The sequence below is a fragment of the Pimephales promelas genome, chromosome 23 (assembly GCF_988280905.1).
Source record: "Pimephales promelas chromosome 23, fPimPro1.hap1.1, whole genome shotgun sequence".
In the NCBI taxonomy this organism is placed as follows: domain Eukaryota; kingdom Metazoa; phylum Chordata; class Actinopteri; order Cypriniformes; family Leuciscidae; genus Pimephales; species Pimephales promelas.
In genome coordinates this window covers 10,305,846-10,326,716 of record NC_142791.1, presented here as the reverse complement: position 1 = coordinate 10,326,716, position 20,871 = coordinate 10,305,846, and the positions used below count along the sequence as shown (strand labels likewise).

At 38.9% G+C, this 20,871-nt stretch overlaps 2 protein-coding genes across 3 annotated transcripts in view; one reads left to right on the top strand and one right to left on the bottom strand.

The window, feature by feature from the left end:
• Positions 1-931: 931 nt before the first annotated feature.
• On the bottom strand, positions 932-12,524 carry htr7b (5-hydroxytryptamine (serotonin) receptor 7b). Its single transcript, XM_039675794.2, has 2 exons — positions 11,892-12,524; positions 932-3,604 (listed from the first exon to the last, which is right to left on the bottom strand). The coding sequence occupies exons 1-2, from the start codon at positions 12,356-12,358 to the stop codon at positions 2,854-2,856; spliced, it is 1,218 nt and encodes a 405-aa protein (XP_039531728.1). The 5' UTR covers positions 12,359-12,524; the 3' UTR covers positions 932-2,853.
• A 2,811-nt stretch (positions 12,525-15,335) lies between these two features.
• ppp3ccb (protein phosphatase 3, catalytic subunit, gamma isozyme, b) overlaps positions 15,336-20,871 on the top strand; it is a 33,844-nt gene continuing 28,308 nt past the window's right edge. For both annotated transcript variants that reach the window (XM_039676120.2, XM_039676119.2), the window contains exon 1: positions 15,336-15,711. In XM_039676120.2, the coding sequence (XP_039532054.2) occupies positions 15,660-15,711 (52 nt within the window). In that variant the 5' untranslated portion in view covers positions 15,336-15,659. The remainder of the gene's footprint in view (positions 15,712-20,871) is intronic.

Below are 20,871 nucleotides of genomic sequence, written 5' to 3'. Positions count from 1 at the left end.
CACTCACAGAAAGCGTGCAGCCATATACCCCTATTCATAATTTGCACGTGATATCACAAGTACTGGCTGATGGCGGGCAAGAATGTCATTCTCTAGCAACAAAACCCAGTAAACTAATTAAGGATCGTGCCAGGACGTCGCCAGTTTTAATGAACAAAAGTTGCATTCATCTGTAACTGCTATGTGATTTAATTTGATCAACTTAATTAATTTAATTTGATCTAATATGCATCTACTTATTATACAATTACTTTGCATGCATACACTTACTACATGTACACTACTATACATTACATCCTAACAGAATGTCAGTCTTGTAATCTTAACTCACACATTTGCCAGTTGGTGGCGAGAACGCGTTCATCTGTAACTTTTGCGTGATTTGATATGAGAAGATGAATAAATGGAGAATGAATGACACGTTACTGTTGTACTCCGTCTACTTATTACTTACAGATACTTTGCATACATACTATTGCACACATTACTATACAGCCTTACAGATTGCTAATATGATTATACGCATTTCGCTGCTCTTGTCTGTTGTCTGATCCTATGTGGAGTGGATAAGCAGGTAGGCTACAATGTTTGACATTGTGCTAGCCATATATGATACAGTTGACATAAGTTTTTATGTTGTACTACTTATCAAGCTGTCATTCCCCGGCAGGCAGGGTGTACATATTCAGATGAAGACTTCATCACACGATGGAACAGATCAATTTGTCAAGTCAAGTCAAGTTATATAGCGCTTTTATATAGACCATTTCACAAGATGTAAACAACACTGGTCCAGAAGCACTTCCTGTTTCAGTTTGTAACTGTTTTCTTTATTTCACATGTAAAGAAAACATCTTAAAGATGTTTGTTGAACTTTTTGATTCAGTTTTAAATGTTCTGTTGGTTGTATTTTATCCCAGCTTTTATGTAGTGTTAAAAAACTGAAACAGGAAGTGCTTCTGGACCGGTGTTGTTTACATCTTGTGAAATGGTCTATAGATTGCATCAAAGCAGCTTCACAGTATTAATTTGAATATCCCCAAGTTTGTGTAACGTTCTGCAAACATAAGCATACAGACCTTTGCTTTGATTATGAAGTTGTTCCTGTTTTTCACCTCCCATATGACAGCGTTTTTAAGCCATCCACTCTTGAAAAAAAGATAACAATTTGTACTTTTGAAGGCTTTCATTTTTTGTGCGGTGTAAGGTGACAGATTCTCTGTACGATATATGTAAATATCTCCAAACTCCGAGTCTGGTTGAGACTTTGCCAGCTTCAAAGCAATGAAAACATCAGCGGGTGCTGTGGATGGATCACACATTCCGAGTATGTTAATCTTTTCTTGATATCTAATTTTAACATTCGGTGACATATGGTCTACTAAATAGTTAATTGATTCGCAATTTTGTCAGCTTTTGTTGCCCGCCAGGTATCCATGGTAGTCACGTGACTGCAAAGTATGAATACAGCGCGCATGTAAAATTGAGCTGTTTCGTGTGTGAATGGACAAATACACACAACTTTATGTTTAAATGTCCGTTTTGGAGAGTATTCACGTAAAATAAGTCATTAACAGAGTTGTCATCCAGTCTCTTTGGTATAGACCCTTTTACAGTTTGTACACAATGATGACGTGGCAACGTATGCGCGCGCATATTGGCAACGGAAGTATGGCGAGAATCAGCATTGTGTCAAGCTCGGTCAAGCTACGCGAGCGGATTTTTATTATGTCCTCGCTCCAATCAACACGTTTAATCGCCTGCAGCCACAGGCACCGCCGGTTCTTCTGAAATGGCCGTGATTCTGTCGCAAATATAAAACTTAAGCCCCTTGGTGGAATATTGATTAGTGCAACCGTAAACGCAACAACCAGACATTTTGAAGCTGGGAAGCCGTTTTAATAAACTTTCGGAGTTGCTAACACGTTACAGTCAGTGGGAAACAACACCACTTTCGTTGCCAAAATGCGCAAGCAACTATTTGATCACGTGGGCTGTAAAAGGGTCTAGAGAGAGAGAGGGGAAGAAAACAAACAAGCATTCAAATGGAAATTATCGTGGCCGGAAAAATAAACAAGGAAAGATTAAATGATTTAATGGCTACCGTGACAGGCCTAATCCAGATTAATGACAGCTAGCCATGAGCCGTGACTAACAGCTGGCAAGCTACCAGCTGTTAGCCTCTTAACTAGCTAACAACGCTACCTAGTCAGAGAAAACATCCACTAAAATCACACATTTAAATTGTTTTCAATAATACTTATTACATTTCCCATGATTATAAATCCTTGGTGGCCAGGTACTGCACTTCTACCCATCTAGCCACAGCATAATGGTATGCATTGTTACTTTTAAAAGCCTTCAAGCGATCCCCACTGTATGGGGAGTAATGAACTCATTCAACTTAGCGCTATTATTTACTAATTCATTCATCAGAGTTTCTTGTTAGTAAATAGTAGTTACTAGAATGTTAATATTGCGTTACTCATTTGTTCCTGAGTAGTTAGAATAGTATTCTAAAGTGTTAACACATTTTCTTTCATGGGACTCAACCCAAGCACATCACAAGTATTATGATGTACCAGATGAGCCACCAAGCTACTAGCGTTCATTTCAGCTAAAAATTGCATTGAGTTGTGTGTACAGGTATGTTTTAATGTTTGTTTGTTTTAAAAAAAGAGGTATGTTTTTCCAGTGATGCTACGTGGGAAACTTCACTGTCTTGGGATGTTTTGATGAATCTGACTTATTATGATTCCCAATGAACTCCTTCCAAACAGTGTTTCTTGACTTATAGACGAGCCAAGAGGATGTATTTTGCACCACCCAATTATATAAACAGATTGAGAGCAGTCAGAGTTTTAGAGCCTCATGCACTCCCATAGCCGAGAGTCGGCGGTTGATGTTTCGATAACGGCAGCATAACAGGTCTTTATAAGTTGAACGCAGGTCTCGGTTGAAGAAGGCGTAGATGAAAGGGTTCATGAGCGAGTTGGTGTAGCCCAACCAAAGCAGTACCCGCTCCAGCCAGACAGGGGCGCAACTGCAGAGCAGCCCGCAGATGAACGGCCGCGCTGTGGTGAAGAGGAAAAACGGCAACCAGCAGATCGAAAAAATTCCCATGATCACCCCAAGAGTGGTGGCCGCCTTCTGCTCCCGCCTGAAAATCGAGGCGCTCTGACGTTCGCGGTTCAACAGGCAGGAGAGGGTGGAAAACTCCTCGGTAGCTGCAGGGTTCTTCATCCCTTGCATGCAGAGCCCCTCTACGGTGGCCAAGACTGGTTCAGGACAGGCTATCTGAATTGGGGGAAGTGCGGCGAAGTGGTGTTTGGCCCCACTTTTGCGGGCAGCTTTGAAAATCTTGTAATACATGAAAAGCATGACCACCATTGGAATGTAGAAGGCCACAGCTGTGGAGTAGAGGGTGTAGCCCACATCCTGGCTGATCAGACACACTCCCGCAGTGTTGACGTTCTGAGCCCAACCGCAGAATGGTGGCAGAGTAATGGATGCAGACACCAACCAAACGCCGACTATCATCTTGGCCATAAGCAGTCCATTCTGTCTCGCTGGGTAGGTCAAAGGGCGAGTGATTCCGAGGTATCTGTGGAAACAGAGGATAGCGCGTTTAATGAGGTAACTTATGGAAATGTTTAGCAGCGAACTGCATTCCTCAAAACGACTGAACCCAAAGATCTTGCACCTACCCTGGTATATTCCAGATATGGCTAAAAATTCCTCAAAATCACCAGACCCAATAAATTCCTACTGACCTGAATTTTGCCAACAAACTGAGTGGAATAATCATTGTTCACAACTAAATCTCTGGTATGTCAGACAATCCAACTAACCAAGCAACTCGGCCAACAAAAGTAGCATCAGGGGGGGAAAGCAGTATGTGAAATTTGTAGAAAGTCCAAAATCACAGTATTCATAAAACATTAGGCGTAAAGTACCAGGATGACCTACTACTACAGCCGAGATTCTGAGTAGTAAATCCACTGACAGTGAAAGGCACACGACCTGTGTTCCTCACCAAATGTAGTACCTACTCAGTTTTTCGGACGCCCCATTAGATTTATATACATATAACGGGTTGGCGCGTATGGTTGGGTTGCATAGAGATTGTGAGATTGTGGTTAGGTCACATGTGAACTACGAGGAAGGAGCAACCTCAGCAGCAGGAGGGATGTAAAGATCAGTAAGCTGGGCTGTGTAGAGTGGGGGACGGAGGGGGGTGACTATGGGATGCCAGAGTCACTGTCGAGCCTTCTTGAGGTGTCATGGGCTAGAGTGTGAAGCCGTCAATAATCGCGCTGGTGTGGATACTGCCATTCAGAATCACACATTATTGTTTTTGGGAAGTATGACCAAGACCAACATAAGAATTTACACTGGAAAATGTAATCTGAACTAGTAAGAAACATCCACGTTTGTTCTGGTTCTGACATTGCAGTAAATCGCGCTGATTAAATATAACAATCGCTTATCATTTCACGCAAAACCGTGCAAATTATTCTTTGATCTCAAATTGTTAATGTTAACAATGTAGGCATTGCATGACTACATGTAATGCCCTTCCGATATGTCTCCTTGTTTTTGCATGGGACCAGTTGCAGTCTCTTTTTTTGTCTGTAGCCACTTCGAATTCGGAAGTCTTTCGCATTTTACAGCGGATGAATCTGTTGTCACTGGTGATTATCATTTGAACCTTTCTGGATCCGCCATCAAATTGATAAGTTTAATTATATCCAGTACTGTGAGAAAAGGCTATAAATCTCCACCTCCAGCAACCTCACACACAATATAGCTTATACTAGCTGTAAAAAGGGCCACGAAATCGGTCCAAATGGCGGAGTTCGATTCGTGGTGAAGGTTTCAAGCGCGTTCCGTCTTTTCCAAGCAAAGTGAATTTTAATTAAATGCAATACATTTAATCTTATGTATTAAATCGTTTCATCTGACTCCATAAAATGAAAAGGGTTTATCAATGATATCTGTGCATCATTTAGTAGTTAATGCTTGACTATTCCTTTTAACTCTAATGAAAATAAAGTCAAAGTCCGTTAGAATAGCCAAATATAACAATTTATTACGTCAGGTAAATGTATTAGAATTCCACAAGATAATCAGAGCAAACCATTAGATGTTTCAAAGAACTTTACCCAACATATTACATGAATGCCGAGCCTCGAAGACCCAGCATCATGGGCTGATCTGATACAGAATAGCAGCCATGAACTCTTGTGCATTTTCCTTAAATAGAGCCAAACCTTACCTGATCTAATCACCAAATTTACCTGATCCAATCACCAAACTACAATGGACTGAAACCCCCACCATGTTTACTGGGGGAAGGAGAGTTTGCATTCAGGCAAAAGGTAGAATGTGATTAACTCAAAGACACACCCTTTTGTGTGCAAGATATTTCTATATTCTTAAAAACCTTATTACCTTTTCTTTAACTTCTTTGGAAATGAGACATTATTACCAGTCACCCTGAGACTTTTGAAATGATTCTAAACAGTCCTTTAAGATTATCACATTCACATTAAAAACACATATTCTTGTGTGAGCTTCCTCTGCAAGAGTGTGTGTGTGTGTGTTGTTCAAGCAAGGTCCTCTTGTCTCCAGAAGACACTGGTCATTGATTATATCAACCAGTTCCAGTTTTCTAGTCTTACACTAGCCGAGACTCCTTCTTTATGTGTGCAGATGTGACGTAATGACGCAAAGACGTGCTTGAATTTCCCACGGAAATCCACCAGTACCACTGGAATTAAAAGCATTGTTACAAACTTACCGCTTAGAATCGAGCTAATGCAAGCAGTTGTGGATGCTGGTAATGTATTTTCTCAAATATGTATTTTGGATCATTTTTAATCCAAAAAAAGCTACAGACTGCGGCAATGCTACTCACCATGCAATTCTTATATGTATACCCTTGGACATGAAGTAAGGAATATAGCCTGTTACAGATGTTTCTGTTCTCATAGTCCACATCATTAATGTCGAGACTGAAACGCGCCTCTAAAGTTTACAGTTGGAGCTGGGGCTTGGGGATTACTGTGATCCAATATGTTTAGCTTTGAAGGTTTGAATCCTTAAAATTAAAAACAAAATCACATTCTCTAGAGATTTTCCCACAAATCACTGCATTCATACATCAAAATTTGATTTCATCAAATTCCGTTTCACATACGTGAGCATTTCAAAAGACTTCAGTGTAACTAAAGGTTCTCTAAATTTTGAATAGCACACAGTACATTGGCTTCTCTTTACCTACTAAAGCAGAAAGTCTCTATACTCCTGCCCACTTCTAAAAATAAAAGCTTTCATTTCACGCATGAGAATCCCTCTCTGATCAAGAAAGGGCTTAGAGACACACTTATTGGACCTGACACTTAAGGTGGTTAAAACCTTTCATACACCAACACAGAAACTCCATATAAATCGCTGAACCATGTAACCATTTTATAATAGTTGCTAAAGTGCTCTCTTTAACTTTTTAATTTAGTTTATTATTCAGATAATTAAAACATAATGAGTTAAAGATATTGAATATAATTTGGAGGTTATATTAAAGATAAATCATTATTTATTTATTTAAAAAAAAGTTTTGTTCAAATAACCCTATAGAGTACAAATGAGCAATAGTATTAGTGATGTTTGTATTAGCAAGCACCACTCATGATATGCAGATGACTGAAAGCCTCTTCATGTCATCATCAAACACTGTGCTATCAAATATAGACTAAATCAGCAGGGTAGCATCTTTTGATGTCGAGTACTGTCTACACTCCATTTTGCTCTTTGTGCCTCCTGTCATACTGGATGAAATACAGACCGCTTGCAGACGCCTCTCAGAAAACTGGAATAATAACTGGATTAAAAACAGTACTCAAATTGGAAAAGTAAAATAGGATATGAACAATGTAGTCTGGGGAACTTCTCAAGATTGGACAACTGATGCTAACAGTTGAAGGTCAAGCAAATGAGCGGAAGATATTGTGACTCCTAATGAGAAATACTTTGAGAACCAGCAAAAGAATTAAAAGGGACTTCAAGGACAGACATTGGTAGTTACAAAACCCAAGCTTTGAAAGCCATATTCAGTCATTAGAGACAGTACACCAGACAAAAGCAGCTAATTCAGACAGGTGGATGAATGCATTTCATTCTGAGTATCATCAGCAAGCACTTAAATCAGTTTCTGTGTACTTCAGTCATGGGCCGAATGTAATCACAGCATAACATTTTCTGCTGTTGTAATTGACTTTGAAAACAACATTTGCTGTTGCAAAAACCATTGAGATACATTGTAGGTGTACTCTACACCACAAAAACTAAGGCAAGCTTCAAAAGCTGGCCAAATACACTCACCAAAAGGATTATTAGGAAGGAACACCATACTAATAGGCCCTACTATGTTTGACCCCCTTTCACCTTCAGAACTGCCTTAATTCTACGTGGCATTGATTCAACAAGGTGCTGAAAGCATTCTTTAGAAATGTTGACCCATATTGATAGGATAGCATCTTACAGTTGATGGAGATTTATGGGATGCACATCCAAGGCACAAAGCTCCCGTTCCACCACTTTCCAAATGCACTATTGGGTTGAGATCTGGTGACTGTGGGGGCCGTTTTAGAACTCATTGTCATGTTCAAGAAACCAATTTGAAATGATTTGAACTTTATGCCATGGTGCATTATCCTGCTGTAAGTAGCCATCAGAGGATGGGTACATGGTGGCCATAAGTGAAAGAAACAATGCTCAGGTAGGCCGTGCCATATAAACGAGCCCCAATTGGCACTAAGGGGCCTACAGTGTGCCAAGAAAACATCCCCCACTCCATTACACCACCCCCAGCAGCCTGCACAGTGGTAACAAGGCATGATGGATCCATGTTCTCATTCTGTTTACGCCAAATTCTGACTCAGCCATCTGAATGTCTCAACAGAAGTTGAGGCATAATCAGACCAGGCAACATTTTTCCCATCTTCAACTGTCCAATCAATTTTGGTGAGCTCTTGCAAATTGTAGCCTCTTTTTCCTATTTGTAGAGGAGATGAGTGGTACCCGGTGGTGTCTTCTGCTGTTGTAGCCTATCCGCCTTAAGGTTGTGGATGTTGTGGCTTCACAAATGCTTTGCTGCATACCTTGGTTGTAATGAGTGGTTATTTCAGACAAAGTTGCTCTGCTATCAGCTTGAATCAGTCGGCCCATTCTCCTCTGACCTCTAGCATCAACAAGGCATTTTTTGCCCACAGGACTGCCACATACTGGATGTTTTTCCCTTTTCACACCATTCTTTGTAAACCCTAGAAATGGTTGTGCGTGAAAATCCCAGTAACTGAGCAGATTGTGAAATACTCAGACCGGCCCCTCTGGCACCAACAACCATGCCACACTCAAAATTGCTTAAATCACCTTTCTTTCCCATTCTGAAATTCAGTTTGGAGTTCAGGAGATTGTCTTGACCAGGACCACACCCCTCAATACATTGAAGCAACTGCCATGTGATTGGCTGATTAGATAATTGCATTAATGAGAAATTGAACAGGTGTTCCTAATAATCCTTTAGGTAAGTGTAAAACTAATCAAATGTGTCCATAACAGAGAAGGCCGTTCCAGTGCCATTTTAATAGTTTTAGTTAACATTAGCAAAACTGTTTTTATAGTGGCTTTCGCAGTGGAGGAATCTTTTCTTAGTTCCTAGAACAATTGGCGAAAGTACCCGGATTTTGGCGTGAACTAGGAACTTTTTTAGTTCTAGGAACTCTTTTGGAGAAACTAATTTAGCTCCTACTTCAGAGTTGGGTCTAAACCAGCACTATAGGAACTAAAGTGACGTTTGTGTACATTGATTGGCCAAACACACGTGAAACACCAGCACCCGACATTTTTTAAAAGGCTGTGTAAACACAGATTATTGCCTATATATTTACTCCACAAACTAACTCTACGAACATGGAAAACAGTGATAGATGAGCCTCTTAACCTTTACGCTGAGGAGAAAATCATGTTAGACTGTTAGACAGATCGTAAACTAATGGAAAAGGAGAATGTGAACACTGTGTTTTAAGGCTCTGGCATTTTCAGTGCCGTCAAAATAAAAGTCACAACAACAAGCGCAAAATAAAAGTCACAACAACAACATTACGTCACTTCTGAGATTTTACTGGCGGTGCAAATGCAACCAGAAAACTTTCCTAGGGGAACCATTAGTTCTCGGGGAGCCACCCTGGGGTGTGTTTACCAAAACCATAGTTGCTAACTAAGTTAGCAACTTTGTTGGTTGCAATGCAATTTCCCATTGCCAAACAATAGGTTAGCAACTACGGTTTTAGGAAACACACCCCTGGTTAGTTCCTAGAACTAAGTTCCTAGAAGTATCCATTGCAAAAGCCCCATTATGCTTGAGTATTGCGCTGTTAGCTTAGCAACATGCTAATATCAATTATAAATCACAATCTAAATTGATTTTAAATAAGTCATTTCCAATTATATTGAAATCAAATGCACGTCTTCTGAGTGGAGCACAATTTGTATGCCGTTTGTAGCATTGCAAATGAGATTTCATGGCAGTTAGGAAGTTCACTTAACAGGAAGCTGTCTATTTGCAACTAAGCAGCTCAGTAAGTTTTGGAACCCATGTTATGTTGTAGCAGCTGATTGTCTGAAGCTAGTACAATGCAAGAGTTTTTTGTAGCATGATGGGCAGACAAAAGAGAAAAGCAGATCAAAGCAAAATTGAAGGTCTTAATATGACAGGATTGTCATGGGTGGTAATGTTTAGATTAAATCAATATTACTGAAGTTGCACCGCAGCGTTCAGTGTGTAACAAAAAGCGCTCTTGAACCGTCAAATGTATCAGAGCAAATTAACTTGAGAGAACAGCAGTAGTCGAAAACAAAGAAAGAAAAATTCAGAGGGGATATTCTTAGAGAACTGTATTTTCAGTATCATCTGACCTTCAAACGCCTTTGTGAATAATTCTATTAAGAGGATCTGTTCAAATTGATAAAATACACTACTTTACCTCAGACTGATAAATTACACTAATTTACCTCAACTGGATCTTTTATGTCTATTGTATTTTCGCTTTCACATGCATTCGTAAATGGTATTAAAGGGTTAGTTCACCCAAAAATGTAAATTCTGTCAGTATTTACTCACCCTCATGTTGTTCCAAACCTCTATGTGTTTATTTGTTCTGCTGAACACAAAGGAAGATATTTGGAAGAATGTTTTAATCAAACAGATCTCATTCCCCATTGACTTCCATATAGGAAAAAAATACATACAATGGTAGTCAATGAGGAATGAGATCTGTTTGATTAAAACATTCTTCCAAATATCTTCCTTTGTGTTCAGCAGAACAAAATAGAGGTTTGGAACAACATGAGGGTGAATAAATACTGACAGAATTTTCATTTTTGGGTGAACTAACACTTTAAGTGTGCAATATATATCTAATATATACTAGTCATACCCCTTTGAAGAATAATTTCATATGCCATATACCTAGTATCTATTGTACTCATTTGGATTGAAGGTTGTTGGGCAACATAAAAAACTAGCTCTTGTATTGAAATGAAAAGCCATATTGAAAACAGAAACATCTCCATCAGGTGCATGGAGACTTTGGTTGATTGGTATTTTGTAATTTTAACGTTCGTCTTCTAAATGAAGCCTTAAAGTTGCAGTAAATAATGACTTCAAGTTGAAAAGAAAACTTTTCACAAAGCTTGTTAAAAGAGAATTCTACAGCCATCTATAATCCTTGAATTATTTATCTTCGGCACTTGCAAAATGTACTATTCACTGTGTCATTTTAAAAGTTAGTGAAGTAGTCAAAGTTTAAACCTGTTTTGCAGCCTTGTAATCTTATAGTCACTCATGAAACAAAGAGTAGGATGGTTGTAAATAGGCATAATTCTCAGCCCACCTCCAATCACCTGTTATTCTACTTCATCTGCAGTTACACATTGTCTACAAAACATTCAGATAGGCAGCAGATACACGTTGTCAGGCCAGCACTTATCATTGAGACTCGTGAAAGGACCTAATTTTTAATCGAATAACCGCAGCCAGGGTGTTCCAGCACGCAGCCCTCACCTCCTGGGGCTCCAGCTCAGAACTTTATCAAAGAGCACCATCAAAATTGCATACGCACCAGGACGCAGCTTCAAAGTAGTTCATAGCCTCATATTACATGGTAGCATTTTGTATTGCTCAGTTTATTTTTTTAGGATTTTTCTTGTGTTTTATTTGCCTACGCTGCACACACATATACACCTATATATTATGGAAATGGATGATTTTCAGTTTTCATTAAACAATAATTAATAAACATTGTGTGTGTTTAATGAATAAAAGGTTGGGGCAGGTTTTCACATTGATATTGGAGCATGTCTGTGAATATTTCTTACAAGGGTTATTTATATAATTTTCTTTTTATAATTATCTTTTTTCATCAAGTTTTATTTTTCTATTAATTGATTGCCTATCTATATTTTATACAAAATATAGAATTATAGATTTATGCTGCATATTATTTGAAAATAATCCGTTGAACATATAGATGTATACTATATATGGACTTTATAATTGTGTTTTATATTATTTGAAAACCAGCCAAGAACATTAAGAACATTCTGAATATCTAGAATATTAATTTATTTTTAAATTATTAGCCTATTTGAATGATTATTTCAGAACCATAACATGGCTTTTAAGACAACCAAGCAAATAGATACACCAATATATAGCCTACTGATCTGTTAAGCATTTTAACATCTTTTAACGTTTGTTAATAAAAGTGTCAAATTATTTGCCAAAACTGCATCTCGAACAGAATCTCGAACTCTTCATATGATCTTACCTGTCCACACTGATCACACACAAATTCATTATTGAAGCCGTGCAGCACATGACATCCATCCCAATAAAGACATTGCAGAAAACCTCCCCAAACAGCCAGACGCCCCCTGTCAGGTCAGTCACTATGGCAAAAGGCATAACGACTACAGCCACAGAAAGATCAGCTATAGCCAGAGATACTAGCAGATAGTTGGACGGTTGTCTGAGTTTCTTCACGACGCACACCGCAATAACGACCAGAGTGTTTCCCATCACAGTGACCGCAGTGATGGTGCTCAGCATCATCCCAATGACCACAGTCTTAGTCAAGTCCAGGTCCAGAGTCTTCTGCTCCCCACACGACTCATTACTTTTGGGCTCCGTCGTGGTTATTAGAACAGTGGGGGAGAACTCGGTTGTCCCATTGACAAAGGCGATTTCGGTCTCTCTGGACCCTGAAACCAGTTCGGCCCCATGTGTCGTGAACATCACTGTATCGATATTTTGGCGGTGAATAAAACTTCCGCACGCCTGAAGTGGACAGTGAACGCCATGGTGCCTATACGACCTTTCCGAGTCTAGCTCCAAACAACCAAATACACCCGAGGAGAGTGATGAGAAACACAGAGAACTGTCTCAGCCCCGTTCCGCTGAGGGGGAGAAACAAAACACGTGCTAGGCTATAAGTAGTTTTGAGAGCTGCGCTGTGAAGAATAGTGAACCTGCTAGTGAACCCTGATAGTGCAAAACACTCACATAATAATAATAAAAATATTAGTTTTGAAATTAAAATATGATTTAAATTAACGCCACTTAAACAAGCTTAGGTAAATAATATTGGTATTAAATAACTTTATGGTGTTAAGAAAAATTCGTGTTTCTGATTGGCGAAAATATATTTAGCCTACATTTATGAAACTGATTCAGAGAAACCTTGAATGATTTTGTTCTTTTAACACAGACCGTACATAGGCTATGTTATTCTGATTCAGAATGTTACAGTACAGTTTTATTCCACAATATAACAGCTTTGATGGAATATTTTTGTTGCATAACAACATCAAGTTTTCTATATTTATATTAATATTAAATATTAGATCTATAGAACTATATGAAAGCTATGTTAATATAAGTGAATGAATAAAAATAATAGCCTATTGCTTATTCAGAAGCAGTTAGGTCAGTTTTAATTAATTTAGGCCTAGCTAGCCTAAATAAATAATCGATCCAATTCCGAAACACTCCTTTTCGGGTCTGCAGTGTGATAAAAAATAAAATAAAATAAAAATGTTTAATCACTATGTTCCATTCAGATGGGTGGCTATATTTTATTAAAACAAACACTCTCCTTGCATAGCTCTCTGTAGTAGAACATCGCCCTCTGGGGATGAATCTTGACTTCAAAAACTTTCCATAAAAAAGACGCATCAAATTAACTATAAGCCTATAGTAGTTTGCTAGATAATCACCTCATCAGTAATAGACTTCTATAGCCTACTGTCAAATGCTCTCTTTATATTTTAATGTAGCCCCTCCATAGTACCATAATAATCTTTACAGTCTATGTTAAAACAACAAAATCATTCATGGTTTCTCTGCATTCAGCTTCATAAATGCACTGTAAACAATTATTATTATTATTATTTTACATTTTTAACATAAAAAGTAACCTGATTGTCTTTAAATTTTGAGTTCATTGAAATTAAACAAATTGAGTACAGTAGGCTACACAATGAAAAATATTGGTTTAATTAACAGAAACTCGAAATATTAGGCTGTTATCTTAATCACACGAATTACAAAATGATTTGACAAAAGAAAAAAGTTGTGATAACAAATCATGACACATTTTTATAGTGTGCAGAAAAAAACAATAGGCCCATGTCTGAGCCTGACCAATTATGGGGTAGCCTAGTAAAAAAAAAAAGTCCATATCTACATCTGCTGTGGCTGAACAGTTGTTGAAAATTAGTATACCTAGGCTAGTACAGTATAAATAATATATATTTCAAGTCAGGTTTATAAACCATGAAACAATCTGACTTTTCTCTATTTGACCACTGGGTGACAATGCTGGATTAGGCTACTGTTTATGAATGATCTCCATTAATTCTAACCTCCACAATGTGTTTCTTTGTACTGACCTATAACACAGCTATTCGTGTAGGCTATTCAAAATCAGATTTCCCGGATGTATGGATAATTTTATAGCGATGCACATGACTTCATATATCGCTAGATGTAGGCTTTGTTTTAAAACTACACTACCCAGACCCACAAATGTATGCTGAGCATCTGTCGCCATGTTGTAGGAAATCCGTTTGCACTGTGGATTAGAGTTTAATCCGCAAGAAGGGAGTCAGGGCGACTCAGTGGATCAAACAAGAAAGAAGAAAGACAAAACAGTGAGGCACGGAATTTGAGCGTTACAATCAAACCAAACCAGAATACGTCTTTATTATTTACAGGCCATTGTGGTCGCTTGACAAAAACTGGCAACATCTCGCACACAGCCTTTTTATTGTCCCCCCGCCTCCTTTCCCCCATGAAGTCTGAGCCATTTTCTAGAATCGGTTCTTTTGAAGAGCTAATTTAAAGAACCGGTTCAGCAACCAATTTAGCGATTCTTTTACGTCGTGACGTGATTGCGTCACCGGCGTAGCATTTATATTGTGTCTATATTGTCAACAAAAATATACTGTAATATCAGAGCTCTCTTTTAGAGAGAGGTAGTATATTCATATATTAAGGGAAATAATGTTCCTGAGTATCTGCTTACCAATAAAGTAAAAGAAAATTACATTTAAATTGATTCATAAAGTGTCACTCTTCTGAGGAAAATGTCACTTGTTTTTGATATAGCCTACCCAATGCACAGATATTGTGGTAATTTTTTAATTTTATTATTATTATTATGATTTTTTTTTTGCTGTTTATCCAATTTCATTTTTTAATAGACTTTTCTTTCCCTTTTAAATATGTTACTTTGGATTGTTTGAATACTCAAATGAGAAGGGAAATATTAGGCTATAACATTATGTCATGCTAACAAAATGTCACATAGGCCAACATAAAAGGGGGGCTCTAAACCTCTTTTCTTTTCTTAATTTTTTTCAAAATTGATAAGGAAACTATCCAAAGCTCTGTTACTACAAAAGCAATGAAAACTGTATTTATATTCATCTTTTGTGCCCTTGTCTAGGCTAATATGTTATTTCCTTTTTGTTACTCTGGCAGCATGTCTGTGTCTTGTTACGCAATGATGTTTAGTTTAAATTACATTTTAAACATTTATAACAATTTAAACACTGGAGAGGGAAGACAGTTCTGTCGACGAGTCGGTGTATTGTTGAATCAAGAACCGATTCAGTCGTATTCGACCACGAGCCGTTCAGACAGGATATATGAACAGGTTCAAACGATTCCCTGAAAAGATCCGACTCAACCGAACGATTCGCTCACGAATCGGACATCGCTACTCCCTCGGAGAAATTGACAGCAGCTGGGTCGCCTGTGTGAGCAAACCCGAAGGACAGACACGGCAGAAAATAAAACTCTGCCGCTATAGTGGGTTCCCCCTTCCCCTTTCCCCCACTGTTTGAGTGTACATATCAACAAGCCGACCCGGACGAGCGCGCTGACTCCGTTTCCCCGCTTTTATAGCGGAGCGGTCAGGACTTTCCTCTCGAACTGAAACGTCAGTAGCTTAGCCGAGCTAGCGGGCTAACGCGACTAGCTGGGTTCAGCTACAAGGAGGAATTACAATTATTCCACCGAGAAACACTGAAGGATGTCGGGGAAGGAGCAGAATAAACAATCCACCACCGAACGGCTCGTAAAAGGTACATTTTCTATGTGAAACCGTACGTTTTTGTTCAGTTTTCCTGGTTTTGTGTTAGCTAACCCGCTCTGGTAGCTGATGGGTGACATTCAGTTTATGTGTAATATAAAGATAAACAAGTGTAAACATCTGTTGTGTTGACTGACTTTTGGATAACTTCGAAAGTCTAATGACACACATGTAATGGCTAATTTGACAGGTTAGCTAAGACTGTATGGGATGGACTGGCATGAATTAAATGAGATCAATGAAGTTTTAAGCTGCAGTGTGCAAACAGTACGCAGAAGGAAAGCTCTTAGTGAATTAGACCATTGTAGGGATTTTAGTGGGAATGCATGTTACTCAGTGGTCTGAATATGCAAAGCCCCGGTGATACATGAAATTGAAACTACCAAAGCCGTGCCAAGAAGAAGAAAATTCAATTTTACAAATTGCAGGTTTTTCTCTAATATATATATATATATATATATATATATATATATATATATATATATATATATATATGAAGAGTTCAGACGCAAAAGCCTCTAAATGCCATTTGAAATTTTCGTCTTTAATGATGATTTTTATCAAACTTGTATATTTAAGTTCAGTGATTTCACTTAAATGGCAATGATAATTACCTATTAATTGTTGTTTAAGTGAAATTACTGAACTTAAATATACAAGTTTGATAAAAATCATCATTAAAGAAGAAAATTTCAAATGGCATTTAGAGGCTTTTGCATCTGAACTCTTCATATATATATATATATATATGCATGCATGCAACCTTTTTAAAATGTAAACAAATTTTGATGGTCTTTCTGGTTGCTCGTAATATACATCAGAGCCTCTGATATACATAAATATAAATCTTAAAATAAGATTTTTCTGTTTTTACTTTATATGTAATATATATGTTATATATTTAAAAACTGAATAAACATACATCTTAATGAGAGATTCATCTAACTTTTATAATGTTAAAATATTTTGGTGAGCTTAAAAACACTTTTTCAGAAAGACTGTTGAGGTTTACGCAAAATACTGACTCTGCTATTGTCGTACATTATATTATGTTGTGGCTCTTGCTTCCATCCTTCCTTGGCATTTAGGCAACGTCAGTGATTTTGAGACAGTTTAGTTCAGATAACTCTATGCTCAAAAACTGTGTCACTTTACCTTGCTCCCTTGACTGAGATAGAACTAAACTAATTGAAGTTATCCGTGTGATCCCAATTAACCTTATACGAATAATCTTTAAACTCAAGACAGGATTGACCCGTGGTTACGTGGTGTGTCAGCTCCCTATCAAGGGCTCATGGGAGTTTCTAATATCAAAGGAGTGAGACACAGTAGAGTAATACGCTAATTGGATCATTTGGTCCGTAGCTTCATGGGTATAAGCACCTGGGGAACTTGGTCTTGTTTTTGATTAAAACTAGTGTGTCCGCTGACATATATAGTGTGTTCTCTCCTCTCAGTCTTTTATATGCTGCTGTCAGCTCAATGTGTTTTGGCTGATCAGGCTCAATTAGACGTCTAGGTCTCTGTAATGAGCTGATAGCACTGGGCTCTCTAGTAGTCTAGTTCTGGATCCGTAATGACTTGCATCTTGCTTCCCAAGGCCGACCATTCAGCGATCTAAATCGCCACAGACAAAAAAAAAAAAAAACCCTCCTCATTAAATAGAGCCAAAGCCTGTTTCTGTCTAGAATCTGTGATCCCTGTTTTGCAGCAACAGGAGCATTTCAGCTTCAAATTAGTTCCAGGTTTCACTGGATGCCTCTTTTCAGCTTAAGCACTCCAACACCTGGATTTTATGCTACACGTATGTTTAATTGCAGGCTGTCTGAAAATTGTTATTTTTTGTAGGCCTCGGTGGTCAGACATCCATGTTGCGGAAGGTTGAACGTTTTGCAAGAAATGTAACTGGTGTTGCTTCTGAACACTGGTAACACCAACTATCATAGCAAGCCTACTGTACTTGAAACCTGAGATATTTACAACGAAACAAGACAGCGGAGAGGGAACATTGATTGTGGAATGATTCAGTGGCGTTTTTCCCGTTCATTTTTCCCATAGGGATTTTTTAAAAAGTCTTTGTTAAAGCTTTATAATCCATGAACCAAGCCAACTAAGGTGAAAAAGTATGTATGTATGTATATATATATATATACAAAAAAAAAAAAAAAACATGGTACAAGACTAGTGGCACGATCAAAATCCTTGCATATAGCAACTCTCTCTGCGACTCTGGTGACATTTTCTGTAGAGGATCATGGGTAATGTGGTTTCTCACCAGGAATTCAGCTTTTAAACAGTTATTTTAAGAGTAAGTTGAAATAATGCAAACAGATGGATTCAACAAAAATGTATACCATCAATTAACAAACTCAGACCTCATATTAGGTCTGTCTTTAAAGAGTAACTAAACCAACTTTTTTTTTAGTTAATGATCCATAAGAATGGATCTTTATTAATACCAGTCATTGATTCGAGTAACTTTTTTGACATTTGTGTATAAAGTAGGGATGTCCCGATACCACTTTTTCACTTCCGATACCGATACCGATGCCGCACCTTTGGCTTTTGCCGATACCGATATTAGTCCGATATTTTTTTTTTCGTGGTCCGACCTGCCGTATACGGCCCACAGGGTGGTTTATAGGTTTAACTTTGTGAAAGACAAAACAAAACAAACACAAAAGTAAACATAATACATATCTTTGGAAAGCTGAGAAACTCGTGATTCGAACGACGTAAACCATTTTAAGATACAATCAACACAGCGGGCACAATCTGTCTCTTTGTCAGACCACCAACAGCCAAAACAAACCAACACAAACTGGAAGAAACTCACCAATTAGCCATCTGTTAGTCCACATTCCAACAAAAATGGTTTGGTTTCACTGTAAAGCGTCCATACAATCCAATTTGAAGAAGTTTTTAGTCCAAAACAATTGTATGAATAAACATCCATGGAATGTAAATAGTAGCATTTCGCGTTAGCCGACAGCGCTATCACAACTTCGACGCACTAATGCTACGTTCACACCGGGCGCGAATAGGGCGTCAGGCGCGAATGATTTCAATGTTAAGTCAATGCAAAGACGCTATACGCGCGTGAAAAATTCCTGCGGCGCGAATGAGGCGTGGAGCGGGGCGCGGAAGACGCGAATACGCCTCATTCGCGCGTCAAGTTGGCGCGAATGACGCGAATTGAGCGTTGTGCATTCACGCGTTTGACGCGAATTCGCGTCTGCCGCCCGAGTTGAAAAATTTGAACTTTGGCGTGAATTCGCGCCGCGTTAACCAATCAGGAGCCTAGCTGCTTGCTCACGTGGTGAAGTGTCTGGATGCTTCAATAAATTATTTTGTTAATATGACTAAATGCATGGTGGGATTATGCACAACAAAGCAAATGTTTCATCACTTAAAACATTATCTCTATATGGAGACATGTTCATTTTGTATTGAATGTTCATTCCATATCTAGAAATAGTATTATGTTGTAAAGACAATCAACATATGTGCATAAATTCGTGTCTGGACGTGAGAGAGAGAAAAAAATCACAGGACAGGTTAATAACTTTTGAAGGCTGGCTCTATTTATTATCAAAACAAAAATAAATGACAGCTAGATTAGATGGATGAGGGGCCGGGCGAGGGTGTTCCTCGCTCAGATGCGGGACAACAGGTCATCAAACTGGGCGCGTGACAGGCGGAAGTCCCGCTGACAGCGGCCGTCATCCAGCGCAGCTCCTGGAGCGAGCAAATGGTGAAACTCGCCAAACGGTTCGGCTCCGAAGGGTCCGGTGGACACAAATATACGGCGACGATGACCCCCACGCCGCTGTTCTGCTCTCCAGAGTAAATACAGAGCGGTAACTCTCTTGATGAATGCTCGGTCGACATAAAAACAATCAATGACCGCCAACGGATTTTGATTCTGACACGCGAATTAACACTAGTGGTCAAGCGTCAAACTAGACGCGTCAGGCACGAATTTGACGCGCGATTCGCGTCCGGTGTGATGTGAACGTAGCATATAATACACTATTGATCCGTCTAACTTCAGTTGAAACGTAAACATTGGAGAAAAAAGAATGTCAAAATGGCCGCTGACCCATGAACTATTGATTGACAGGTCATTTTAGCCAATCGGCGAGTGTTAGGGGTGTCTTCTAAACTCCAACAGCCAACGAGCGTGCCTGGTGAAGATCGGTACCTACCTCTCTTTGAGTGACAGTTTATCTATCCAGTTGCAATAGAGAATGAAATGACGCTATTTTCTGATAGCCAATGAATTTCTGAAAAGACTGAAATGCAGCTTTTGTGGGTGGAATCCGATTACATTAGAATCCGTGCGCACAGCGAGAGTGATTCTCTGCGCGTGTGCGTAAACACAACAATCATCACGTGACAGGCTGCGCCGCTAAACTGGATATCGCTCATATTTTTTTCTCCCCTCCGATCTCCGATCTAGCGTTCTGGGCCGGTATCGGCGCGATACCGATCCCGTGGATCGGATCGGGACATCCCTAGTATAAAGCGTTTTATTTCTACAATATATGGTGTAAAAACGTCTTAGTGCTGCCCTCTTCAGGTTGAACGGTGGCTACTGCAGTTGAATTTTCCTATTGGATGTTAGCGGTTCTTCGTGGCGTACGCACGTTTCAGCTCACCACGCTCTTGGCACGAGCTACGCCCTTGGCAGTATAAGAACCAGCTTGTTTCGGCAAAACCACTGTAGCGAGGCAGGAGTTGGAATTGCGAGTATTGAAAATGATCAGGATAGAGTGTTTTAGCATCTATTTCGTCCCCTCTATCTCCGCTGGAGTCAGCCCACTTTTTCAGCATTTTTCAAATATTGCCAGTGGGTGGAGTCAGGCTCTGACCAGGGGTTTAGTTACCCTTTAAACGTAATAATTATACTGTCAATTTCCCTGTGGAGAAAATGAATGTGAGTTTTTGTTCTTCCAGAACCTGACTGTTGCACTCTATTGTTGATTGTTAGCACTTTCAAACCACTGCTACCCAATGACCAATCAAGCATTGAGTGCTGTTGCGCCCGTATTCTGATACCACCTTGAGATGTTCTGGCTAAGCATTTCTTTTCCTGGCCGATGAAAGATGAATTCAGTCAACTCGAGTGTAAAAAGAAAAAATTTTCCAT